Genomic DNA, 26,803 nt, shown 5'->3' with positions numbered 1-26,803 from the left:
TCATATACATAACACATAGAATTATAATTTTTCATCCAAAGAAAACAAAAATAATTCGGGAAGAAGTTTGAGGATGTTAGGTTTTGTGTAAGGCCGCTTTGTGAACTACAGCTCTCCGCTGCTCTCGACGCAAATGATATACGTCACCACCACTCTGGTACAGACATGGGGATCTCTCTGCTCCACTTCACCACTTTTTTCCAAGGGGAGGATAACAGAATCGAAAGAGGTGAAAACCATTACAAGTCGGGGCATGTGTAGATTTTCAGTTATGCCGATGATCCACGCCAGTCGCAGGGAGCGTGACGTCACATACGAGACATGTAGTCTTTCTCATTGTGTTTTCTCTACAGCCTTTGACTGAACAATTGCACAATAAACGGTCAAACTCTCAAAATTTATGATTAAAATCCACAACAACATATGCGTTATCCAGGGCATATAAAGACTGGGACCAGAAAATAATTACTTTCTCTCCATTGAAACCCATTCATATTTTACGATCTCATAGGTCCCATTGGGGTCTACCGGAAGGGGCGGACTTACGAGCTCTATAAATGCTCTGAGACAGGAAATTAAGTAAAAAGTTGCAACTCGGAAGGCTGGCGTCCGAGGATTCAGGAACACACCATAACAAGATGTTATAACTTTATATCAGTCAGCTGTTATCTTGCTCTAAACCATCACACTAACAATAAGCTGTTATAACTTTATATCAGTCAGCTGTTATCATGACCTCACAGGGGCCAGCTCTACTACAAGAGACAAGAGCTGAACCTAAACTACAACCTCTTTCCTCCGAAAATGCAAGTGAAGGAAAAGGATGTTGAAGAGCTTCTACAACAATTTAGTCAGAGAAAAGGTTTGGAATTCGAGAAAGATCGAGTTGAGGGTCCTTACTGCGGAGGGCGGGGAAGAATCCTCGAACAACGAGGTGCAGTTCAGTGAACAAGGAAGTAGCCTTGAGCAACAAGCTGCAGTTCAGTGGACAAGGAAGTAGCCTTGAACAACAAGGCGCAGTTCAGTGGACGAGGAAGTAGCCGCGAACAACGAGGTGCAGTTCACTGGACGAGGATGTATCCTCGAACAACGAGGTGCAGTTCAGTGGACGAGGAGGTAGCCTCGAGGTACAGTGAACTTTCATAGCCACGCAACTCACAGGACCCGCCCCTCTCTGCCGTCATGTGCTTTCAGGGAAATTGAAGCTAGCCTTCAGGATCACACACACACACACACACACACACACACACACACACACACACACACACACACACACACACACACACACACACACACACACACACACACACACACACACACACAGAAGTCTTCGCCTTTGCCACGTTTAACATCCTACCATTTAAAAATCAAACGGTCTACTCTGATGCAGTCTGTGATTCATCAACTCCAGCTTTAGTAAAGTGGAACATTTTGCTAGAACATGAATCATTTAAACGTCTTGAGAGTAGTAAACCAAATGATTTGACACAGGGTCCGTTTTGAAACCCTCGAACAGGTGTACCGCAGCACCACATGCTGGTGAGAGGATGTCAGTGCGATTGGCTGAGCTGAAGAACACGGACCAGTCGTCACCAGTGACCTATGTGTTGAGGCGGTCACGTCAGAGTTTTTCGCCTTTTTTTGAGGCGGTACGTCTTTCGCTGTACTTTTCACTCTTGAGCTGCAATAACAAGTGATTCCCCCGTGTGGGGTTCATAAAGTTAATTGCACCTTATCTGCTTGTGGATGATTTAATAGTTAATGGCTTTGTGTGTGTGTGTGTGTGTGTGTGTGTGTGTGTGTGTGTGTGTGTGTGTGTGTGTGTGTGTGTGTGTGTGTGTGTGTGTGTGTGTGTGTGTGTGTGTGTGTGTGTGTGTGTAAGGAGTATAGGTAAACCAGTAATCCTCTTCAGTTAGTTAATGATTGATTGTGAGAGAGAGTATCAGTAGAGTCTGATAACAACCAACTGTTCTTTTGTCATTTTCTGTTTAATACTCCTACCTCTCCTCTCTGGAGGGGCGTCCATCTTTAAGGAGAGGAGGTTGACCCATAGAGCGGTCAATCTTCATGGAGACACAGCTGGGTCCAGGGGAGTCTGCTCTCTGCAGCTGGACTCTTCTAGATAAAGAAAATCAGACCATGTCAACCACATCACTAAAGCAGCCTTATCCCTCTTCTCATTCACACCATGTCAACCACATCACTAAAACAGCCTTACCCCTCCTCTCATTCAACATGTCAACCCCATCACTAAAACAGCCTTATCCCTCCTCTCATTCACACCATGTCAACCACATCACTAAAACAGCCTTATCCCTCCTCTCATTCACCATGTCAACCACATCACTAAAACAGCCTTATCCCTCCTCTCATTCACCATGTCAACCACATCACTAAAACAGCCTTATCCCTCCTCTCATTCACACCATGTCAACCACATCACTAAAACAGCCTTATCCCTCCTCTCATTCACACCATGTCAACCACATCACTAAAACAGCCTTATCCCTCCTCTCATTCACACCATGTCAACCACATCACTAAAACAGCCTTATCCCTCCTCTCATTCACACCACCTTCGACGGGTCAATGTTTAAATCCTCACCTCTTCTCAATAGGTTGATTTCCATCTTTAAACCTAACAGGTACACCCATAGAGCGGTCACTCTTCATGGAGACACAGCTGGGTCCAGGGGAGTCTGCTCTCTGCTGCTGGACTCTTCTAGAAAAATAATAACCAGGATTTATGTTTGTTTGATGGATTCTGTGTTTTTCTAATCTCTGATATATACTCACTTTGGTTCAAAACAGTTAATTCTTTCCATAAACCAGTCACTCTTCATGGAGACAGAGCTGGGTCCAGGGGAGTCTGCTCTCTGCTGCTGCTCTGGCCTTCAACACACACACACACACACAGCTGTTACTCAGACTAATGATGGAGTCATGATGTATCACTGCTGCGCTCTGAGATGGACAACAGTCACAGACAGAGAGATCCTCTTCTTACCTCTTAGCTTTGCTCCGGCGGCCATGTTCCCCAGACAGAGTGGTCTTAGAGGTAGGACCCCCATCCTCTCTCTCCTCATCCATAGTAGACTGGAGACCTGGACACAAACACAACTCCATATTGTTTCTGTGGATTCTTAGTACCGAACTTGAAATTACTGCAGTGAAGACTATCACTCTCTATGTCTAGTTCTACACACTCTATTACTCTCTATGTCTAGATCTACACACTATCCCTATCAATATCTAGATCACACACTATATTACTATCTATGTCTAAATCTACATATTCTATCACTATGTCTAGATCTCACACACACTCTGTCACTCTATGTCTATATCTAAACAATATCACAATCTATGTCTAGATCTACACACTCTATCACTATCTATGTCTAAATCTACACACTCCATCGCTATATGTTTATATCTCATTCTTCATTTTTAGGATGATTCCTTATTTCCCTTCTGAACTTCTGAAACACTGAACTCTCCCAGTAGAGCATAGTAACTAAAGCATCAAGGGTCTACATATCAATGTGCTAAACCATTATAGACAGCCATAAAACCACCAACAAATAACTAATGTTACAAATGAAACTCCACAATAAAAGTCCACAACACAACAAATCTGACCTCACTAAAGTACAGAATGAACCTCCACAACAAAAGTCTACAACATGAACCAATCTGACCTCACTTCAGGAAAGACTGAAATAGTGATTGATGTTCTAATAATAATAATAATACATTTAATTTAGAGGCGCCTTTCAAGACACCCAAGGTCACCTGACCCATATTCCTTTATTCAGACAGGTTCCCTCTCTGAGATAAACATCTCTTTTACAGCAGGAACCTGGAAACTTGAAACTGGGACTGGAAACAGATTATTCTATAAAATATCAATACAGTGAGAATATACGACCAATAATCTAAAGAAAACAGGACTTTTCAGAGTTAGGAAACAGACAGGACAACAAACCAAACAAACATAGTATAGAGATCTTTAAGAGCGTATCCACGCTGCTCGGATCAAATCGGAAAACGACCTGGACCTGAGGAAGAGCTGTCAGTAAAACCATCAATCATTAACTTACTAAGGAGCATAACTGGTTTACCTGTAGCACACTGACACACACACACACACACACACACACACACACACACACACACACACACACACACACACACACACACACACACACACACACTTAACTGTATTAATCCCAAAAGGGGGATGTTCAATTGTTCCAGCGAATATACGACCAATAATCCAAAGAAAACATGACATTTAGCGAGCTGTACCTTAGCTTCTCCGTGATGAAAACGTGTGCTGCCCCATGTCATAGGAAAATATAAAAGCACAAAAGGAAGGAAAGTAAGATCCGTTGAAGGAAGAGATTCAGTTGTTCACAAAACACAAATTAAGTGTTCAGAACCGAGAAAGAACATTAACACGGTTCTAAAGGTTCTGCGTAAAGACTGAGCTGCTGGGCTCCTCAGTGAAGACAGATCGAATGAGGAAGGAGACTTTGAACACAGCTCACTACGTGTAAAGCCGTTATGATGAGGCCAGGGCAGGGCTTCACCAGAACACACACGCAGAACCTTATCAAGTGATAAGATAAGACGGAGCAAAGGTTTGATGAAGTCTCTATAAAGCTATAAACCACCAGGTCCCAGTCACGATGTTGGAGGTTAGAACAGTGGAACTAAAGTGACTTCTAGTCTACAAAGTACAATTGTATCGCCTGCGGTCAAATCATGTCACTCCCAACGTATCAAAATACAGACAACACCTAACCCCTAACCCTAATTGTAAGAAAAGCTAAGGGAACACTTCTAATTTGAAGGAGAACAAAACCACTTTTCAGAGTTAGGAAACAGACAGGACAACAAACCAAACAAACATAGTAAAGAGATCTTTAGGAGAGTATCCACGCTGCTCGGATCAAATCAGGAAACGAGCTGGACCTGAGGAAGAGCTGTCAGTAAAACCATCAATCATTAACTTACTGAGGAGGACAACTGGTTTACCTGTAGCCCACAGACTCTCTCTCTCTCTCTCTCTCTCTCTCTCTCTCTCTCTCTCTCTCTCTCCCCCCCCCCTCTCTCTCTCTCTCTCTCTCTCTCTCTCTCTCTCTCTCTCTCTCTCTCTCTCTCTCTCTCTCTCCCCCCCTCTCTCTCTCCCCCTCTCTCTCTCTCTCTCTCTCTCTCTCTCTCTCTCTCTCTCTCTCTCTCTCTCTCTCTCTCTCTCTCTCCCCAAAGGGATAAGGGTCAAAAGTAGAGCAAAGAGAGATTTAGTGATAAATACGATAAAAGAAAACGATGGACACTGTATACATATAGTTTATATGCTCAGTATAATTCCATATGATCATTTGTGTATGCATTGATATGAATAAATCAATTTAAACATAGACTCCTAAATAATAATACCCCACCAAACAGACAGTCAGTCATATTTAGATATTATAATATCAACCCCACCCAAATAGAAAGTCAGTTGTATAGATTATATTATAAAGTAATGACAAACAGAACAAACAGGGCAAACCAAAGATAAGGTATAAACAATATACATTTAAGATTATGAGTGTAAATGATAAAGTCAGTTTGGTTTGAAATGTGCTTGGGACAGAGACGCATTCAGAAGTGCATTTTCAGAAGTGCTGAGTACAATGAGGATGCACTCTTTTTTTTCTCTTTAGTGCCGGTAATGAAAGGTTCTGAAAGACGGCATACCCATGGAGCTAATTACTAAGGAATGAAATGTAAAATCTGTCTGGCACGCTTTATGAAGAAAACGTTTCCAAACAGCATCGGACACATGACCCACTATGTTCTGCTCCATGTATCCAATGTTGACAACGTGACATGACATGGCTAAGCTACCAACATAAACAAGAGGAGTTATGAAAGGATATTAACTGCGTGTTTAAGTTCAGAAGGGCCAAAGGTGTGGCTACACACAGCACTACAAAAGTCGTCAAGATTGAAAAATAAATATATATTTGCTGCACAGCTGAACGCTGCATCACCTTATGAGCTGGCTGTTCTCAAATCACAACACGCATTCCATCCAATCTAGCCTACATCAGGCCTTCTGACCAAACCTCATGCACTCCCCCCCAAAATTATTCCAGAATTCAAGCAAAGCAAGAATGACTAGAAGCAGGGGTGATTCTAGGGTCAGAGCTTTAGGGGTGATGAGCTCCCAATGAGCCCCACTGCCACCACCCACCATTTTTTCCACACAAAAACGAAAATATGTCAAAAAATAACTTTCATTTTAACATTGGTTCAACTAACTCCAAAATACGGATTATTTCTATATTTTTTTAGCCCTTTCCAGAACACCAGCTTTATTGTGCCAGTTCACACAGACAGCCCCCTGTAACAAACACAAAACCTGCTTCACTCAGCTGGTTTTCCTGACCGTTAACTCCAAGTGCCTCCTTTTGTATCAACAGTCATTCGATTAGATTAGATTCAACTTTATTGTCATTGAACAAAGTACTAGGTACAAGGGACTTGGACAACAAATCTTCTGTTAATTATTTACGAATGGCCATCTCTATTCTACTTGGTTGCACACCTATCTGAACTTTCATAAACCAATATAAGTCATCAATAATTAATAATAATACATGCTTCACATCAAGAGCAAAAAAAAAAGAATGAAAAGGTCAACCCAAAAAGTCCAAGAAATCTATGTCGCCGCACTTTGAGGGTGGCAAACCTTTCAATGACCCTTTGGTGTTCAATTCTTTCAAGCAACTCCTTCGCAATGGACATCACAGCTGCTGGAGTCTGCTTTGGCCTGTGGTCCTCCTGAGCCATGTATGGAGCCGACGCAAGGCACTAAAAGACTGATCACATATACAGCTGCTGCGTCTCTTGAGACGCCGCCGCCGCAAGAGACGCAGCCGATTCTAGGTTTCATAAACATCCGGGACTTTGGGCATACAAAAAATGCCCTGGGGCATACAAAAAAACAGCTTTAAATAGCTACCTGACTGCTTTGCTGCTTATCCCCAAAGATCTAAAGTTCTATTCAATCTATTTCAGAGTAAAATGAATGGAAGTGGGTCTATATATATATGTATATTTATACAACGGGGGACCTAAATCCAGCGATCTGATTGGTTCCCAACTGTTATATAATGAGCGTATACATAACTGCTATGACGCCCGATCATTTTGTGAAAGTTTGCATATCACTCCGCGCCTGGAAGTAGAAACAGTTACAAAGTAAAACATATGTTGGATGATGGAGAGCGTGTAAATGTTGTTACTCCGGGAGTGAGCAAGGCGAAGGAGAGACTAACGAAAGCTTAGGCACACGGCGAGTGAACTGCTCCATAGGATAAATTGCCGGCGAACCGCTCTATCGGAGCCTTCTCTCGGAGGGACGCTAAAGTGTGTTGCATAGCGACCGTCGATGCATAGCGGCAGCCAGGAGGGACTACTTTTTTGTATTCTTTAATAAAACGGCTATTTTGACTTTCTTGGTTTCTTTTTAAATGTAGTGTGTCTATGACTTTCGTTTCGCGATAATAGTAACCGTTGTATAAAAGCAACAGATCACTTTAGTCAGTGGTATGTGCTCATTATACCACTGTTAAGGAGGTCGCCGGCCCTCCGCTGCGCGTCGGGGCCGGACACCGCCCCTTAACAGTGGTATAATGAGCACATACCACAGCCTGGCATGATCTATTGCTTAAATATATGCATAGATATATATCTATATATATATAGATATATAGAGAGAGAAAAATATTTTATTTTATTTATTTTACCCAAAAATTATATTCAGGGCTAATTAAATAATATCCGGCGCTTTAGCCCCGAATAAAACAGCCTTGTGACGCCACCGAGTATAAGTACACAGGACACCGCCTAAGTATGAGTATAAGTACCCAGGATACTGGCTCAGTATGAGTATAAGTACACAGGATACTGGCTCAGTATAAGTACACAGGATACTGGCTCAGTATGAGCACAAGTACACAGGTTAGTGGCTCAGTATGAGCATATAAGTACACAGGTTACTGGCTCAGTATGAGTATAAGTACACAGGTTAGTGGCTCAGTATAAGTACACAGGATACTGGCTCAGTATGAATACAAGTACACAGGTTACTGGCTCAGTACACAGGTTACTGGCTCAGTAGGAGTATAAGTACACAGGTTAGTGGCTCAGTGTAAGTACACAGGATACTGGCTCAGTATGAATACAAGTACACAGGTTACTGGCTCAGTACACAGGTTACTGGCTCAGTATGAGTATAAGTACACAGGTTACTGGCTCAGTATGTGTATAAGTACCCAGGATACTGGCTCAGTGAGTATAAGTACACAGGTTACTGGCTCAGTATGTGTATAAGTACCCAGAATACTGGCTCAGTATGAGTATAAGTACACAGGTTACTGGCTCAGTATGAGTATAAGTACACAGGATACTGGCTCAGTGTGAGTATAAGTACACAGGATACTGGTTAAGTGTGAGCTGGAGTGGGGGGCGTTGGAGGCCCTTTGTGGCCCCCTGCCATCCGTCGGACCCCGTCCTCCGCCACCTGACGTCCGGCCCGTCTATGGGAACACCGTCGACCTCAGGGGTGTTTCTAGGTTTCATGAACATCCGGGGCTTAGCCCGGACGGAAAATGAAAATGCCAAAATTATTTATATGCTTTAATTTGCATGAAAAAAAAAAATCATAATGCTTCACATAAATCAACAAAATACGCAGTTTATTTTAGCATAAAATAGCTACCTGACTGCTGTGCTGCTTATCCACTTCGAGTTATTTGCAGACAAACTAGACCAGCACATGAACATTTTAAAATGTAAATACACAGACCTTCCTGTATAATTAAGGTGTATGACAGCTCCCTCTGCTGGACAACAGTCTCACACCAAACTACATTTTCCGTTTGAACCAACGTAGCTATAGTACATTGATGCGAGACGGATTGGTGGATTGAACGTGTTGTAGTAGCAGAGAATGGCCTGCAGGGCAGTATGTACATTGTTAAATACATGAATTTAGTAGTAATATGGAGGTTTCACATTTTTACTAAATGGATTATGTGAACATTGCTGAATAACAATCATGTATAATAAATGTATTGCAGGAGTTTAGCTTGACATTAACCAATTTAAAGGACAAATAAATGAACCGCACCAAACATGTAGAAGTCAATGTGGGATTTTAATATATAAAAAAAACACTTGACAGAAGTTTAATACAATTTTGTAAAGGGAAGCAGAGGAAAACATTTTCCCGAATGAATCTTTTCAAAATGTCACCACCATTCCGAAAGCAAGTGAAGAGGTTTGTGTTAAAGCAGTCCTCCCTGACCAGCTCTGTCCCTGACTCTAAACCCTGACTCTCAACCCTAACGCTGAACCCTCTGAGGGCAGGAAGACGCGCCTTCCGTGTAAAGGTTCGAACCACAGAGAAGGAAGGGGAAGAGGAAGCAGTAGAGAGTAGTGAAGTAGTGAGGTTAGTGACAGACGTGAGGGAAAGGCGTGTGGAAGCACACGGTTACATGTGAGGTCAAGAAGACCACTCCCACTGGAGGTCATTGATCCATCAGCCTCAGACCGCTGAGTTTCAGCAGGTCATCTGGAGGACGAGGCGCAGATGAACTGAGGAGACGGGACCAGCAGGATGTCAGGATCAGGGCGGGTTCAGCTCAGGTGATTCTACCCCCGACCAAACAGGATCAGGAGAGGTTCAGCTCAGGTGTGTCTGCCCGGACCAAACAAGGACATTGATTAGGTTCAATATTCAAAAGATGCAACATTTTCTGAACTAAAGTTAAGTCATTAAGGAGCAGGCAGGCTTTAGGGCGCCTTGCTCAAGGACGCATCACTGTATTCTGAGGACTTGAACCCGGTAACATTGGTTTGAGAGTTGAAGCCCCAACCCTCTACCTAGTCCACTATGTCCAGATCTTGCAAACTTACGAGGAATCCTTGATGGTAGAGCTCTGGTTGTCCTCAGGATTTGCCTTCTAGATGTACGGCTTCTCCATCAGTCCTCCAGATTCCTGGTCTGGTTATAAACGTAATTGGTCTCTAATGTAAGTTAACAAACACAGTAGTAATTTGTCTCTAATGTAAGGTAGCAAACACAGAAGTAGTTGGGCTCTAATGTAAGCTGTAGTTTGTCTGGTAAACAAAAACAGTAGTATGTCGTAACTAAACCTGCGTTGCAACAAGTCCACTCTGTTTACTTTATGCAAACTTACGAGGATCCTGGTTGGCAGAGTGATGCCGTCCTCCAGAGTCTTGGCTCCTCCATCAGCTCTCCTCAGCCAGAGTCCTGGTCCGGAACAAAGAGCGCAAGCCTGGCCCCAAACGTCTGGTAACAAACATGTAGTTTGCCCTTTATTTCCACTTTGTTAGTTAATACAAACTTACAATCCTTGTTGGTCGAGTGATGGTCATCCTCCAGATTTGCGGCTCCCCTACCAACTTGCCTCCGCACCAGAAACACGTTCTAGTAAGAAAACACAGCGGTAGTTGGTTTACGCATGTCAAATTGGTTCTGATTTAAGGGAACCTATCGTTCAGCTAGTCCTGTCCGAAACAAATTCAGTTCAGCCTGAGAAGATGTGCAACTGAGAAAAAGACAAGATCCACAGGGCTCTCCATCAATCCAGCCAGGTAGGAAGAGACGTCTCATTACAAGACTGAAGGTCATCTTGAACATCCATTTAGTTCCCTTTCCAACATCAGTCTCCTTTTGGAATTCCTTTAGGCGTCCATCCTCCATTGATCCTGATTGGTGAAGTCCTAGTTTGAAGTCACTGATCTGAACACGTCGCTTGCATCCTTTTACACTTGAGTTGGATACTCTCCTTCCTGCCCAGTGTGTTGGATATCGCTCCGCAGCGTCGCTCTGGGCTCTTCATGTCTACTGGAGGCCCTTAAGTAAACATGTGGCCATCCATCAGGGATGATTTATTTGACCATTCCAATATCCCAAGCCAATCACACAGACTTCCGTATGAACATTATTACTGTCAAAGCAAGCCGGACACACACACACACACACACACACACACACACACACACACACACACACACACACACACACACACACACACACACACACACACACACACACACACACAGAACCCAGGAAATGCACGTGGAACCCCATGCCAGGTGTGAGTGGGAGACACACACAGTAGAACCCTAGCGATGCTCAATAATCATCCATCTCATGTCAAACCCAAACACACACACCACTGAGCCACAAAAGGCCAAACAATCATGAAGGGTAAAAACCTCATGCCAAATAATATTCCATCATCCAACCCCAGCTCTCCTGCCAGGGCACCCAGAACAGAACAACCAATGTCTCCAGAGAAGTAAATGATGTACAACATTCTTCAGTGGCGTCCCACATTGGTGATGGATTATGCTTGGCGTCTCCAAAATGTCTCCAAGGTTGATTCAACGTCTCTGAATTCATGTCTTTGTAGTCCAGTGGTTTCCTGAATGAGGGGCCTTCACAGATGCAAACGGTGCAGCTTTAGTCAGCCTGAGGACAGGAAGGAGGTAATCTGTTCAGAAGACAACCCAGTGGAGGGGGTGGCTCTTGAGGAGCAGGATCCATATGGGGATGGCCCCTAAAAAGACCTTCTTGGAAATGAAACTGTTCCTGAGGAGTCACGATGCCTGGAGGGGACTGTTGAACGTGTTCCATGGTTCTCTGTGTCGGAGTGAAGTTGTGTTTTAGTCGTTGAGATGAGGAGTCCCCTCATCTCCCCCTGGTGTTTCTCCTTCTGAATCCCTGTCTCCATCTTAAAGAACCTTCCAGTCCATGTAACTGACGTCACAACAGTTTCTCAAACACTCGGTTTCCCTTGAAGGGGCATGTCTACAGACCTGTATACTTCAGACAGCTCTGTATCCTAGTATGCACCTCTGCTCACTCAGACCACACGCTCATCAGTCAAGCAACACTCATTTGATGAAGATGCAGAGCTCAGGAGAGTAGCTGGAAATAAGACTGAAGATATCAGAACCCAACCCATTACTCCAGCTTACAACAATAACTTGGAGCCTGTAACCGTTTTAACAAACCATTAAAACCAACATAAAAACACCTCAGTAACCCATGAACTTATAAAACATCCTTACTACTCGGATCAAACTTCAGGTAACGGGTTAACTCGCCAGGAAGCCAAAATACATCAATGTGCCCAAGAGTAATGAGAAACTTATGACTTACAGTTTGCAGTTTAACTTCATGGTCAAGTTGGGATACTCACAGAACTGCAGTTACATGTCCATGATAGACCTTTGAAGGAAGGAACAGTTTACTCATGGTCCCCAAACCTGGGCAATGTCCCACAGTTCAACATCTACAATCTCCATTAAATCAGATAAATGAATGACAATACAAATTCAGGGCTTTTAGGATCATCCAACCTTTGAATAATGATTAAGATAATTACCTAATCCAGCTTTTTAATATAAATTATACTAATTATTTGACTGTCATTACTCAAGAGTGATCTACCTCTTACTTTGACAAGTTGGAATGTATAGTCTCTAAAATGTTACTTACAGGTAGAATCAATGCATACATTTCAAATGAGAGTTAAACAACCACAATCCCCGATTTCCTTCACAGATTATCTGTGATTTATATTCAACATACAAGTCACGTCAGTTGTGCTTTGCCACACAATTCTACTCACATCAGGAGTAGTTGGTCTCTAATGTAAGGTAACAAACACAGGAGTAGTTTGTCTCTAATGTAAGGTAACCAACACAGGAGTAGTTTGTTTCTAATGTAAGGTCACAAACACAGGAGTAGTTGGGCTCTAATGGCGCGTAACAAAGTAGCAGCTGTAGTTCGTCTGGTAAACAACCACAGTAGTATGCCGTAACTTTAACTGGAAAAACTAATCCTGCGTTACAACAAGTCCACTCTGTTTATTTTATGCAAACTTACGAGGATCCTGGTTGGTAGAGTGATGTCGTCCTCCAGATTTGCGGCTCCCCTACCAACTCGCCTCCGCTCCAGAAACACGTTCTAGTAAGAAAACACAGCGGTAGTTGGTTATCGCATGTCAAAGTAACAGCTGTATATTCCCCTTTAAGTCAACCATGTAAAGTCAATACAATCTTACGAGGAATCCTTGTTGGTCGATTCCTAGTCGTCCTCCAGCAGCTCTCCTCCGACAGAGTCCTGGTCTGGAACAAACAGCGGAAGTCTTGCTTCAACATGTGGTAAAACAGATGTAGTCATCTGGTATATATGGTACAAACGCCGGTAGTATGTGGTAGCAGTATTCCACGAGAAGTTGCAGTGAGTGTGATGATCACTTCAGAGTCAAGCTCCATCTACCCCACGACAGACGTCCTTCACCAGGCAGGGCCTCCACCAGGCAGGGCCTTCAGCACGACACCTCCATCAGCTCGGCTCCTCCATCAGCTCCTCCAAAAGCTCCTTCAGCACGGCTCCTCCATCAACTCCTTCAGCACGGCTCCTCCATCAGCTCCTTCAGCCATGGATTCTTGGTCTGGTTACAAACACAGTTGGTCTCAGCAGTAAATCACCTGGGGACGCAACACACCCCACCTCCTGCATCTGAGGTTCACTTGTAAAATGGAAGACAAATTTAAACACTTAAATTAGACAACGTCTGCAGAATGTCACGTTCAACAATTCGTCCACTACGGTCGAAGCAGCACTCGTAACAATAATGGCTATTATTACTACAATAATTTAAAGTCATAAGATGATCAAAACCAGACCTAAACTACTGTGGATTTTAGAGTTTCAGATGAGCTTGGTGATGGTTACCCTCTGGTCCGGTGCTGCAGGCCCCTGGTCTCCAGCCTCAGTCTCTGGTCCATCCTGGCACCACAAGCCTCCGGTCCCCAGTCTCTCAGCCTCACCTTTCAGCTACAGCAGGAGGTTTATATCAGCATTTACCCAACAATAAACTTAATTGACTCATCCGAAACCGAGTTACACAATTAATTTAACTATTATTTTATAACTCAAGGCTAGAAAAGACTTAAGACCAGACATGAGCATGCCGTTTTTGGGAATGAAGACAGAGCAGTCCATAAGCTAAAAGAAGTGGTTCAGCCCAAGCATTGAAACTGACCTGAGAAGACTCTACTCACACAGAGCACTGACCTGTTCTGGAGGACTTCTGACAGGAGGTGGAGGTCTGGCTCTGGGGGAGGAGGTGGAGGTCTGGCTCTGGGTGAGGAGGTGGAGGTCTGGCTCTGGGTGAGGAGGTGGAGGTCTGGCTCTGGGTGAGGAGGCAGACACCTTGGGAGAAACTACACGTTACCTTTTTAACCTTGTACAGTTCTATAGTATCTTCTACAGTAACATGTGGGAAGGACGGCCATTATTTTAGCTTTGATATTATCCAGTTGGTAACTCGGCACCAAAGTCGTTGTTTAGCATCATTCCATTTGGTAGGGTTTAACTTCTGTGGCAATTAATGACAGCAGATTTTTAGAACGTACAAAAGCTGAAGTAACAAAGAACACTAAGCAGTATCAATATTAAATCAAATATACTCAGCCATATTCAGGTGCTGGGTTCCGTTGAAGAAATGTCAAATTGTCTTCCACCTTGAAATGATTTTCAGCCTTCTCCGATGTCAAAAATGGGCCCCAAATAGAACGCTGTTTTGTACGCAGCGAGAGTCCGGTCACGTCATTGTGGTTAAAAGTACGCCGTAACCATCGGAAATTATCAACATATTGTACGACGTACGTGTGTCAGTATGTATTAAATATCAAAGTTAAGTTGTTTAAGATAAGGGGAAACAATTCCCGATGGAAACAACTGAAAAAATTGTTTCCGTTGGCAACGGCTCGAGGTTACGCAAATACAATCCAGAACGTTCTGCCAGATTCCCTCAGGGGACTCCCGTCCAACTAACTGCCAGGTGGTTTCTTATGGTCGTCAAGACTACAACGTTCTATGCTAACCATTGGGACTAAATCAAGTGACCGCACTCAGAACCTTCCACGGCAGGAAGCACAAACCGTCCGACCGGAATCCGAACATTCCGGCCGGAACCAACCAAAGAAAAAACAGAACCAGCGCCTCACCTTGAGCTGAGCGGAGGAAGATCCTGAAGTCCAGCGATGATCTTCATTAAAACACAGCCAACAGACTTACCTTGAGGAGATCCGTTTGTTGCTGTTGGTCATTACTACTATTCAGTGTACCTTTACATTATTATGCACCCAGTGTGTACAAGTTATCACTCAAAAACGTAAGAACCAAAACTACCAGGTACGTCTCACAACAACTTTAAAGCTAAAATCATTCAATACAAAACCGTGTCTACATTTTACAATTATCTAGATTATTCAGGGTACAAACCATACAGAGCAAATCTAAACGTTGAGCTCACAGAGAGCCGACCATAGCCCTGCAACGTCACCCTGACCGACTCATCACCAACAGCAAATCATGCCAGCCAGCCAACACATGTAAAGGTCCAGTGAGAAGTTGGCATCTGACCGAAAGGACTGCCCATAATAAAAAGAAGCCCAATTCCTGAACTATCCAACCATCCTCATGGTTTAAAGATTTACAGACCTGACATGCCATTGTGTTCTAATCACCTTCGTCTGCTCCCTCGTTACTTATAAAACTCTGCATCTCCATCACTAGAGCGTTTCATCCTACTCATGGGGGTGTGGTCTGAGTGAGCAGAGATGCATGCTGGGATACAGTGCTGTCTGAAGTCTTCAGTTCTATAGACACGCCCCTCAGGAGAAACCAAGTGTTTGAGAATCTGTCGTGACATCAGTTACATGAGCAGGATTATCCTTCAAGATGGCGCCAGGATTCTCAGAGGAGAAAGGCCAAGAGGAAGATGTGAGGGTTCTTCCTCTCAGCCAGTGGAACACAACAACGGTCTTTATCAGAGTACCATGGAACACTTTGAAACATCCTCCTCTTTACACCTTGAAGCCTCAGTGAGGGTTTCCTTACCTCCTCAGCTGAAGAGCACAACTTCAGCTCGAAGAGCGCACTAGTTGGAGTTCCCAGATTGGTTCTGATTTAAGGGAACCAATCGTTCAGCTAGTCCTGTCCGAAACAAATACAGTTCAGCCTGAGTAGACGTGCAACTGAGAAAAAGACAAGATCCACAGGGCTCACCATCAATCCAGCCAGGTAGGAAGAGCCGTCTCAGTACAGGTCTGAAGGTCATCTTGAATATCCATTTAGGTCCCTTTCCAACGTCAGACTTTCCTTTTGGAATTCCTTTAGGTGTCCATCCTCCATTGATCCTGATTGGTTTAGTCCTAGTTTGAAGTCACTGATCTGAACACGCCGCTTGCATCCTTTTGGCCTTGAGTTGGATACTCTCCTTCCTGCCCAGTGTGTTGGATCTCGCTCCGCAGCGTCGCTCTGGGCTCTTCATGTCTACTGGATGCCTTTAAATAAACATGTGGCCGTCCATCAGGTATGATTTATTTGACCATTCCGATATCCCAAGCCAATCACACAGACCTCCATATGAACATTATCACTGTCAAAGCAAGCCGGACACACACACACATAGATCCAAGGATTCACACGTAGAACCCCATGCCAGGTGTGAGTGGGAGACACACACACACAGTAGAACCCTAGGGATGCACAAAAATCATCCATCTCATGTCAAACCCAAACACACACACACCACCGAGCCATAAAAGGCCAAACAATCATGCAGGGTAAAAACCTCATGCCAAACAACGTTCCATCATCCAACCCCAGCTCTCCTGCCAGGGCACCCAGAACAGAACAACCAATGCCTCCAGAGAAGGAAATGATGTACAACATTTTTCAGTGGCGTCCCACATTGGTGATGGATTATGCTTGGCGTCTCCAAAATGTCTCCAAGGTTGATTCGACTTCTATGAAGTCATGTCTTTGTAGTCCAGTGGTTTCCTGAATGAGGAGCATTCACAGATGCAAGCGGTTTTGCTTTAGTCAGCCTGAGGACAGGAAGGAGGTCATCTGTTCAGAAGACCACCCAGTGGAGGGGGGTGGCACTTGAGGAGCAGGATCCATCTGGGGATGGCCCCAAATAAGACCTTCTTGGTAATGAAACTGCTCCTGAGGAGTCAGGATGCCTGGCGGGGACTGTTGAATGTGTTCCATGGTTCTCTGTGTCAGACTGAAGTTGTGTTTTTGCCGTTGAGATGAGGAGTCCCCTCATCTCCCCCTGGTGTTTCTCCTTCTGAATCCCTGTCTCCATCTTAAAGAGCATTCCAGTCCATGTAACTGACGTCACGACGGTTTCTCAAACACTTGGTTTCCCCTGAGGGGGCGCGTCTACAGACCTGTAGACTTCATACAGCTCTGTATCCCAGTATGCACCTCTGCTCACTCAGATCACACCCTCATCAGTAAAGCAACGCTCATGTGATGAAGATGCAGAGCTCAGGAGAGCAGCTGGAAAGAAGACTGAAGACATCAGAACCCAAACCATTACTCCAGCTTACAACAATAACTTGGAGCCTGTAACCTTTTAAACAAATCATTAAAACCAATATATACCAAACACCTAAGTAACTCATGAACCAATAAAACATCCTTACTACTCAAATCAACCTTCAGGTAACGGGTTAACTCACCAGGAAGCCAAAATACATCAATGTGCCCAATATTAATGAGAAACTTATGACTTACAGTTTGCAGTTCATCTTGATGGTTAAGTTGGGATACTCACAGAACTGCAGTTAAATATCCATCCTAGACCTTTGAAGGAAGGAACAGTTTACTTATGGTCCCCAAACTTGGGCAATGTCCCACAGTTCAACATCTACCATCTCCATTAAATCAGATGAATGAATGACAATACAAATTCATGGCTTTTGGGATAATCAAACTTTTAAATAATGATTAAGATAATTAACTAATCCAGCTTTTTAATATAAGTTATACTAATTATTTGACTGTCATTAGTCAGGAGTGATTTACCTCCTACTTTGACAAGATTGAATGTATAGTCTCTAAAATGTTACTTTCAGGTATAATCATTATTTAAATTTCAAATGAGTTAAACCACCACAATCCCAGATTTCCTTCACACATTATCAGTGAATTATATTCAACATATAAGTCACGTCAGTTGTGCTTTGCCACACAATTCTACTCACATCAGGTTCAGAAGAGATGCTCCTCTTTACTTCAAAGTCTTTAACCTGTGAAACAGGAAGAGATGTCAAATAAAGTCACAACAGACTTTTGCCAAACAGTGGAGGACTCCAACGTACTGTCCGGCTCCCTCTTAAGTGAAACGCACCAGATGCAACCAATTAACTGATTAAGAAAACCACTTGGCAGGCGAGCTGCGGCAGGGGAGCTAATTAGAAAAACTCAATGCAGGTTTGGTGCCCTCTGGTCGCACTTGGTAACAGTGCGAGGCTATTTCAGCTCTGTGTTAGATCTTAAATGACCGCCCTCATTTTACAATACAACTTTATTTATCCCACTAGGGGCAATTTGTTTGAGCAGCTTGCATACAGACACAGTAACATACAAACAACAAATACACATACACAACTACGGAGCGTTTAGTAGTCTTTAGTAGAATTGCAGAGGGGTTGAACGACTTGGATTGGCGGTTTGTTCTGCGAGCAGGTGAAGCGTAGCGACGCCCTGATGGCAACACGGAGAATTCACTTTTAAGAGCACGACCAGAAGAAGCCAACATACCTGCTGCTTTCTTAATGATTTGCCGATTGCAGAAAGAATTCAAGTCCCTTTGTTTAACTCCGGTGATCTTAGAACAGATGTTGACAATGCTGTTCAGGCTGTTTGTCTTTTACTGTCAGGCTGTGAAACCAGCAGTTAAAGAAAAGCTCAGGAGACTCAATAAAAGATTGATAAAAACGACAGAGGATGACAGCCAGGACTTACAGAAAAGGAATTTCGTTTGCGGAGAAGGTGAATTCTCTGTTGCCCTCGCTTCACAATAGCCTCAGTGTTTACATCAAACTTAAGGTGATCATCGAAAATGGTACCCAGATATTTATAAGATGTAACTATTTCCACACTTTCCTTATGTATGATACACTCTTTGGCTGTATTTCTGTCCCGTTAATTAAAGGGATGAGTCTGATTTGACTGATTTAGATTCATACTTCTAAACGAAAAAGGTCTTCATTCAATTCACCTTACTGTGTGTGTGTGTGTGTGTGTGTGTGTGTGTGTGTGTGTGTGTGTGTGTGTGTGTGTGTGTGTGTGTGTGTGTGTGTGTGTGTGTGTGTGTGTGATGTCAAGTTGGTGAAAAGGAAGTCACCTGTGATCTTGCGTCCCTGTGTGTGTAGTGAGCGGATGTGGACAGCAGAGGGCGATGTTACCACACAAGAACATCTGCTCTCTGAGCGCTCTGCGAGATACCGTCTCCATTGCAACCGTAACTTGGCAGCATCCTGAACGGCCCTTTGAGGAGTGAGAAGGAAGCTTTCATCAAAGAGACCAGAGAGACTCGTTCACTGGTTGAACTGGAGTCATCGCCCACCACACACATTCACACACAATATAGATACAAACCATATATATACGCACACACCATAGGTACACACCAAAGATTAACTTAAAACACACACACACACACACACACACACACACACACACACACACACACCTAATCATTTTCTCCTCTCCTTCCTCCGTCTCTCTTCCACGTATATCGCATTTTTATTGCCTCTACTCAAGAGAATAGATTTGGATGGGGATTTCTAGGTTTCATAAACAGAGGGAAAATGAAAATGCTGTGCGGCAAATTCATCTGTATGCTTTATTGTGCATGCAAACTTTTTTCATAATGCTTTATCTAAATAAACGAAATACTTGGTTTATCATAGCTTTAAATAGCTACCTGACTGCTGTGCTGCTTATCCCCAAACATCTGAAGTTCCATTCAAGTTATTGCAGAGTAAAATTAATTAAAGTTAATTCCCTAAATTATAGAATAAGGCAGGTTGGACGTACCTTATTAGGGGTCCGAGCAGCGAAGCTTCGTAGTGAGCTTCGTAGTAGGCTACCATTTAACTCTGATCGTGAGTTGCGTCTCTGTCGAATGGCTGGGCGTGTGTGTGTGTGTGTGTATGTACGTGTGCACGTGCCCCCTAGTGGTTCCACATGCAATAACAGAGCCTGGCTTTGATAAACGGCCTCTTGGCTTTCTTTTAGTCATTCATCAAAGAGGAATCTGTAAGTTCAACAAACCACCAATAAGAACCAATGCAGAAGGGTTAAAAAAATTATGGAAAGAAAACAAGGTATTATTTGCATCAAGCCTGTATTTCTTGCTTAGGATCCTGAGGATCACTTTGCATCAACAAGTTCAATAAAAAATACGGGTAAAGGTTACCTCCCCTTTCTCTGCTTTGCCCGCCCAGAGAATTTGTCCCGACCACCCATGAGAAAATGAGCTACGACCGTGTGAGCTCAGCTTCAGCTTCTTTCCTGGAGGGACATCATAGCTTGCAAGCATGACAGTTGCTCAGTGTTCAGATGTGCAAATTAACACAAAAGTCTACTTTTAGTTCCTTCATCCGAGCCTCTGAAGAACCTGACCAGTGGGTTGATTTTATTTTCTCTGGAAATGCGCCAGTCTGCGCCAAACATTTGACCGACGACTGCTTCCTCAACTTGGGCCAATACAGAGCTGGACTTGCTGAACGTCTGAAAATGGAGTGCGGTTTTTCAGTTCAACTCGTGACCGCGTTAACTGGTGACCATCAGACGAATGCGTCGCTTGTTATCGTGGCTACGGCAGCTGTTGGAAATCGGGGAAAGACGCGTAGCTGTCCTTGCGAATTCCTCTTTTATTTTTTTTTATAAGATGTGATTTCCTGCATTCTAGTCAATTTTAGGGTGACCTGCTGGACATTGGCAAATCCTAAATCCCTTCTAATTCAAATAAAAACCTAAACATGAATATTGTAGCGGCGGCCAAGAAGTAGGCCTACACAGAGTCAGGCTTAAGTCAACTGTAGCTCTGCGTCCCATACACCGCACGACTGCAACGATAAACACACATATTAACATTGAACAACTCACTACACACAACCAAATAACACCCCGAACCCACCAACCCCACTTAACCAAATAACACCCCGAACCCACCAACCCCACTTAACCAAATAACACCCCGAACCCACCAACCCCACTTAACCAAATAACAAAACAAGGACGACAAAAGCCCCTCTTGTGAACATCAACACCAACTCCCAGGATCCCCAGTGCGACACCGGAGGGGTCCCCACAAAGCTCCCCCCTGAGGGGTCAGTCGTCCCCGACGACGACCCTGTCACCCGACACGTCGTCTCTCAGGTGTCCAGGGGCCCGGCGCCTACGGCTAGGCCGCTGAATCCCCCCCAGGGGCTGCCACCGTTGGCTGGTGAGGATGGCGAGCTGGGTGGCCAGCGTGCGGTTAACCCGCTCCACCCACCCGTCACTCTGGGGGTGGAGTGGCGACGTCCTGGTCTTGTGCACCCCCAGCCGCCGGCAGACCTCCTCCCCCAAAGTCCTGGGACTCAAAGTTCCGCCCCTGGTCGCTGTGGAGCTCGGCAGGGACCCCGAAACGGGCAAACATCTCTTCCACCAGCCTCCGGTGGTGGCGGTGCTCTGATCCGGCAGCGCATACGCCTCAGGCCCAGGACGTCGACCCCCACCCGTTCCATCGGTGCTCCCACCAGGTACTGCTGGAGCGGGGCGTGGGAACGCTGGGCAGGCCCTTTCTGCGCTGTACAGGTGTCGCAGCAGTGGACATGCAGCTCCACGTCCCGTCGACAGCCCGGCCAGTAGAACCGCCCCCGCAGGCGATGCATGGTCTTGGCGTTCCCGTAGTGCCCCGCTCCCACCGAGCCGTGGACCAGCTGCAGCACCTGGGGACGGAGCACACAGGGCACCAACAGCTGTAGAATGTTGTTCTTACCCCTAGGGTCCTGCCAGCTGCGGTGGACCACCCCGTTGTGGAGCCGGAAGCATCCCCACTGGGAGTGGTAGGCCTTCACCTCAGGCCCTCGTGCCGACACCTCCGGCCAGCTGGGGCGCTGCCCCGACTCAGGAGGAGTCGCCACAATATCTTTTATTTATGTTTCTGTTATAATGCCTTGCACACAGTATTTTATTTCTTCTTTATCATGTAGCCTAATAAAGGCTTAGTATTAATTTACTAATAGCTTGCTTCAGATCAGTAGCCTGCTGTTGCAATATTAGCCAACCGTACATTTGATTTATCCTACGCCTTAATAACCAAGGCCTCATCATTTGAAAGTGTAGCCTATTGTCTGCCCTTGCTTTTGGTTGTCTCTGTTAGTTTTAACAACGATAAAGGAGGTCGTTAAGAAAAGGGTTTCATCTGGTTTGTTTAAATGTTTGTGCTCACCTTACTTACTTAAGTTAGTCAGAACCTGACTTCCCTCATTTTGTCTTCTCTCCCTGTCTTTCTACCTTATCTTCTGAGAGCCAGACTTCAATTTATTTAACTGTGGCTGTGACATATTGCCGCATCTCCCCCCAACATACTGCAGCCTAAGTTTGACGTCGGTGCATCCTGACCCCATGGACCCTACACCTGGCAATGCACAAGATAGGAGCAGAGCAGGGGTCTGCAACCTTTTCTATCAAAGAGCCATTTTTGTTCCTCTTCCGCCAAATTAAATGTGTCTTGAGCCACAAAACATATTTGATACCAAAGCTTATAATGTATAATATATAGTTATATGATATGCATAAAAACTATAGTTTGTTGCATTTATGAATGACAATAAAGGAAATTGTTGACATTTTGTAACTTTTATTACCAGATAAAACAAAGAAAACACCAAACACTTGTGAGGAGAAGAAAAAAATCACTAATAGCTTGTCACTTTGAATTAAATGAAAATATATTTGAGTCATCCCCAAAATTCATAGGACATTCAATACAATATTTAATAGCCCACTTTAAAATAAATTAAACAAAGAATAATCTAGGCATATTTGAGACCTCCCCAAAATTCATAGAACATTTAATAAAATATTTAACAGAACTTTGAAATAAATGAAAAACAATAAAATAAATACATCAGCGTGCTGTCATCCTCTTCTCTTTTTTCACCTGAGCCATCAACTTCTGGGCCTGAAAATAACGCACATAAAATCAGCTCTGGGCCTAAAATAATAAATGTAATAAATATGTGTCGGGAATGGTATTCCATGTTTCAAACACAAGTTTGTCGGGTTTGGGGAGGTTTTCAATATCGCTCCATTTGTACTCCTCAGCGAGAATTGCCTTCTGACGGGCGACGTCTTCGAGATCAGCTGTCGGGCGTCTTCCATTTTGTAAATATAACATTTGAAAAAGGAAGAGTTATGGGATACAGTATATCCTGAAGGATAAATTTGATATATCTAAGGATGATAAATTAGGTAACATGACTACAGCAGCACTGATTAAAAACATGATTGACAATGTCTTTTACATGTGTAAAAATCTCCTTTTTCACACATAATTAATTATTGCTTCTCTATTATTTGTCGACTATAGTCAGTTCTATTCGTCGCAGTCTTTGTCATATCTGACTTTTTATTTAGTTTTCGTCATAGTCTTAGTCAACTAAATTAACACCGCTGTAGATGCAGTGGGAAGGCTCATTTTGCTGACAGCAGGCATGTTTGCTGTTTCGACATAGATGCCAGTGCTGCAAGACACTACAACAGGTGCTAGATGTGGTTGGATAAGTAGCCTACAATACAAAACAGAAACAAAGCTGCTGGACTTAATTTTATTTGGTGTAGGTTGATTGAATGAATCTATTAATCGATCCGTCTAACCGTATGTAAAAGTTGTGTTTTTGTTCATGTTAGTCCATGATTACACATGATCATTTTTATTTTTTTGAGAGAGCGGAAATAAAATGTTCCACATTCAAAATGTTTCCCCCCCCGTCCATTACTGCGACCCACCCACAAATTTGATCACCTGCCACCACTGCAAACAAGGAGTGAAGGGTGACCAATGCTAGGATTCTTCGGACTCTGTCCTATCAGAATAATGCTGCACTCTAGAGCGAGGACCGGCATGAACTGACTCAACCATCACTGAGATCTAGACATTTAACCAGGGACCTTTTTAAGTGGATCCTCTTCAACCACGATTGCCGATTGTGATACAATACAAGGTATGAACTAAAAAATAATGGCAGTAGAAAGAGAACGATTAGAAAGTCAAAACAAGAGGTAGTTGGCATTAAGGACATGCCAAAAGGTAAGTGCAATGAACACAATCATGTATAATGTGGGGTTTAACTGCAGTCTATTTCACAAGTGAACTTTGCAGGCTTTTTGTAATAACAAAGGCAACGGTCATGACAGTAGTAGAAATACCAAGAGTAACTTTAATATACAATTGTATTAAAATGATATAAACCCTGTTTATATAATTACGAGTCAAATTAAAGGAATTTATTTACATTCTCCTTGGACCTAGAGATAACTCCTGTCCTCTCTAAGGCGTTAAGATTGTTTGCATTTTCAATTGAGCGAATGCTTGGTAACTTTGCTGCCTGTATCTTCCCATGATCAAGCTCTAAAATTTAATCAAATATTTCGCAGTCAGAAGTGTCCTAGAAATATGTATTCTTCATCACACTGACAATTTATAAAAAATACAATCAGAAAGCGAATCATAAGTTTGAAAGCGTTTTAATCATGAAAAAAGGAAGCAAAAGGCAGCACATTTTTCAAAATGGAGGATAGAGGAGCGCATCGTGCATTAATCGCACCTTAAGGGCTTCTCGTCGGTGTGAGTCTTCATGTGGCTCTTCAGGTGGTCACTTTGACCGAAGTGCTTCGTGCATTGGTCACACCTGTAGGGTTTCTCGCCGGTGTGAGTCTTCATGTGTCTCTTCAGGTTTGTGTTCTTTCTGAAGCGCTTTGCGCATTGGTCACACTTGTAGGGCTTCTCCCCGGAGTGCGTTCTCATGTGGCTCTTCAGGTTCTCTTTCTTACTGAAGAGCTTTTTGCATTGGTCACACTTGTAGGGCTTCTCTCCGGTGTGAGTCGTCATGTGGCTCTTCAGCTTGTCTTTCCGAATGAAGAGCTTTGTACATTGGTCACACTTGTAGGGCTTCTCCCCGGAGTGCGTTCTCAGGTGGATCTTCAGGTGTTGTTTCCGACTGAAGGGCTTCATGCATTGGTCACACTTGTAGGGCTTCACCCCGGAGTGAGAACTCATGTGGAAACTCAGGGAGGACCTATGACTGTAGCGCTTCGTGCATTGGTTGCACCCGTACGGCCTCTCGTCGGGTTGTGTCCTCATGTGGACGATCATATTGGCATTGTTGGGAATAACCTTTCCACCCAAGACACCGGGCCGGCCCTTGCGGCCACCCCGATGCCCAGTCAGCTCCTCAAGGCGGACGAGCCGCACGCTGCAGTTCAGGCTCTTGGCCACGCTGCAGTCCGCCGACAGCGAGCTCAAGGCCTCCACTTCTGACGTGATGAAGAGGGTGTCATGGCCGTCCACCGCCAGTGGGCCCTCGCCTTTTCCGTAGACGCTCAGGATCCGCAGCTCCCCGTTGTGACTGGCCATGTGGGAGGAGCCAGGGGCATCCACACCCGGACTCTCTGAGGTGACGCCGCGCTGCGTGCTACGGTCTCTGATGTCATTGCCGTCTTCTTCATGGAGGAAAACCAAGACAGAGAAAGTAATGGTATTAATTCATTATTTGCACAAAGGGATACAGCATGTACTTTTACACACTGATGTATTGGAAGAAGTATATTTTGACACTTTCTTTGTAACGCCTTTTTGTTTATTATGTATTTCCCTTGTTCCCCTTCGGGGGGTCAAGGGTCAAAGGCTCCAGCTGAAAAGGCACCGCTACGTCTCCGCCTTTTAAGGATGTGGGGAGGTCATCAAGACACAACGCAGGTCATCTGTTGTTTCCGATCACCTGCTTTACCAATACTGTAGTTATACTGGGAATCAGAGCGGATTCAGCATTCCTGACACCTGCCATGAAGAAGATGGAAATCATTCTACTATAAACTGTATAGTAGTCCTTGTGTTTTAGCAGGGCTTTAGTCATGATTCTTTTCCAAAGAGGACCAGGCTTTTCAGCGCAGTTAGAATCGAGTACATTCTCAGTTGGTAGGTCAGTTTGCTTGCATGGATGCAATGTGTATTACTAACCTACAGCGGGCATGCCTCCACCAATATCCTCTTCGACCTTGATTGAAATGGTGTCTGGGGTCTGCTGCTTTCCACGTAAAGAAGGAAACACATACAAGACATATTCTTTCATTTGCACAGAATAGATGTTAATCCCCACCTACGATAGACAGCCTGTTCTGCCGGCGATTTGAATTCGCCCTGTAGAAGGGTCTGGAGAAGAGCAATTCATTTCCTTCTGCTTCCGATACGTTTTTGGAGGAGCCAATCACCAAGTTGGCTTCTCCCCCTGGCGCCCTATTGGCTGGTTTAACACAATGACGACAGGGAAGCGACGGCAAGCAGCCATTTGCGTACAGAGTCAGTTGAACAAGTTGATCAAGCCTCTTGTGCTGAAGACAATGACAGCAGCTTCCCCAAACCAAAGTGCAATCTACGATTGAGCTTGGTCTGGCAATAGGCAGGCTACATTTACGACTCATTCAATGATAAAGGAGTGTGCTTTATAAGGGTGTGTGCTGGAGTTGTAACAGAGGAAGCCTCTCATTTGGATGCTGAATAAGAAGATGATTTCCAACCTGCACACTCAGCTCCTCGCGGCAGACCAGCCGCTC

The 26,803-nt window shown here is 44.1% G+C and overlaps 1 protein-coding gene and 1 long non-coding RNA gene across 2 annotated transcripts; both read right to left on the bottom strand.

The window, feature by feature from the left end:
- Window positions 1-2,677: 2,677 nt before the first annotated feature.
- LOC115541332 (uncharacterized) lies at window positions 2,678-3,062 on the bottom strand. Its single transcript, XR_003976332.1, has 3 exons — window positions 3,008-3,062; window positions 2,797-2,892; window positions 2,678-2,722 (listed from the first exon to the last, which is right to left on the bottom strand). It is a non-coding gene; the product is annotated as an uncharacterized LOC115541332 (long non-coding RNA).
- Window positions 3,063-24,702: 21,640 nt separating this feature from the next.
- On the bottom strand, window positions 24,703-26,803 carry LOC115541308 (zinc finger protein 239). Its single transcript, XM_030352992.1, has 2 exons — window positions 26,211-26,803; window positions 24,703-25,693 (listed from the first exon to the last, which is right to left on the bottom strand). The coding sequence occupies exons 1-2, from the start codon at window positions 26,320-26,322 to the stop codon at window positions 24,789-24,791; spliced, it is 1,017 nt and encodes a 338-aa protein (XP_030208852.1). The 5' UTR covers window positions 26,323-26,803; the 3' UTR covers window positions 24,703-24,788.

The sequence above is a fragment of the Gadus morhua genome, chromosome 4 (genome assembly GCF_902167405.1).
Source record: "Gadus morhua chromosome 4, gadMor3.0, whole genome shotgun sequence".
Taxonomy (NCBI): Eukaryota; Metazoa; Chordata; class Actinopteri; order Gadiformes; family Gadidae; genus Gadus; species Gadus morhua.
This window is presented reverse-complemented; position numbering and strand designations above follow the sequence as displayed.

Excerpts from the sequence above, each read along its gene's own strand:
- LOC115541308 (XM_030352992.1), bottom strand. The coding sequence starts at position 26,322 with ATGAAAGAATATGTCTTGTATGTGTTTCCTTCTTTACGTGGAAAGCAG. Across the intron at positions 25,694-26,210 it reads TGGAGGCATGCCCGCTGTAG|AAGACGGCAATGACATCAGA; the intron begins GTTAGTAATACA and ends TCCTCCATGAAG.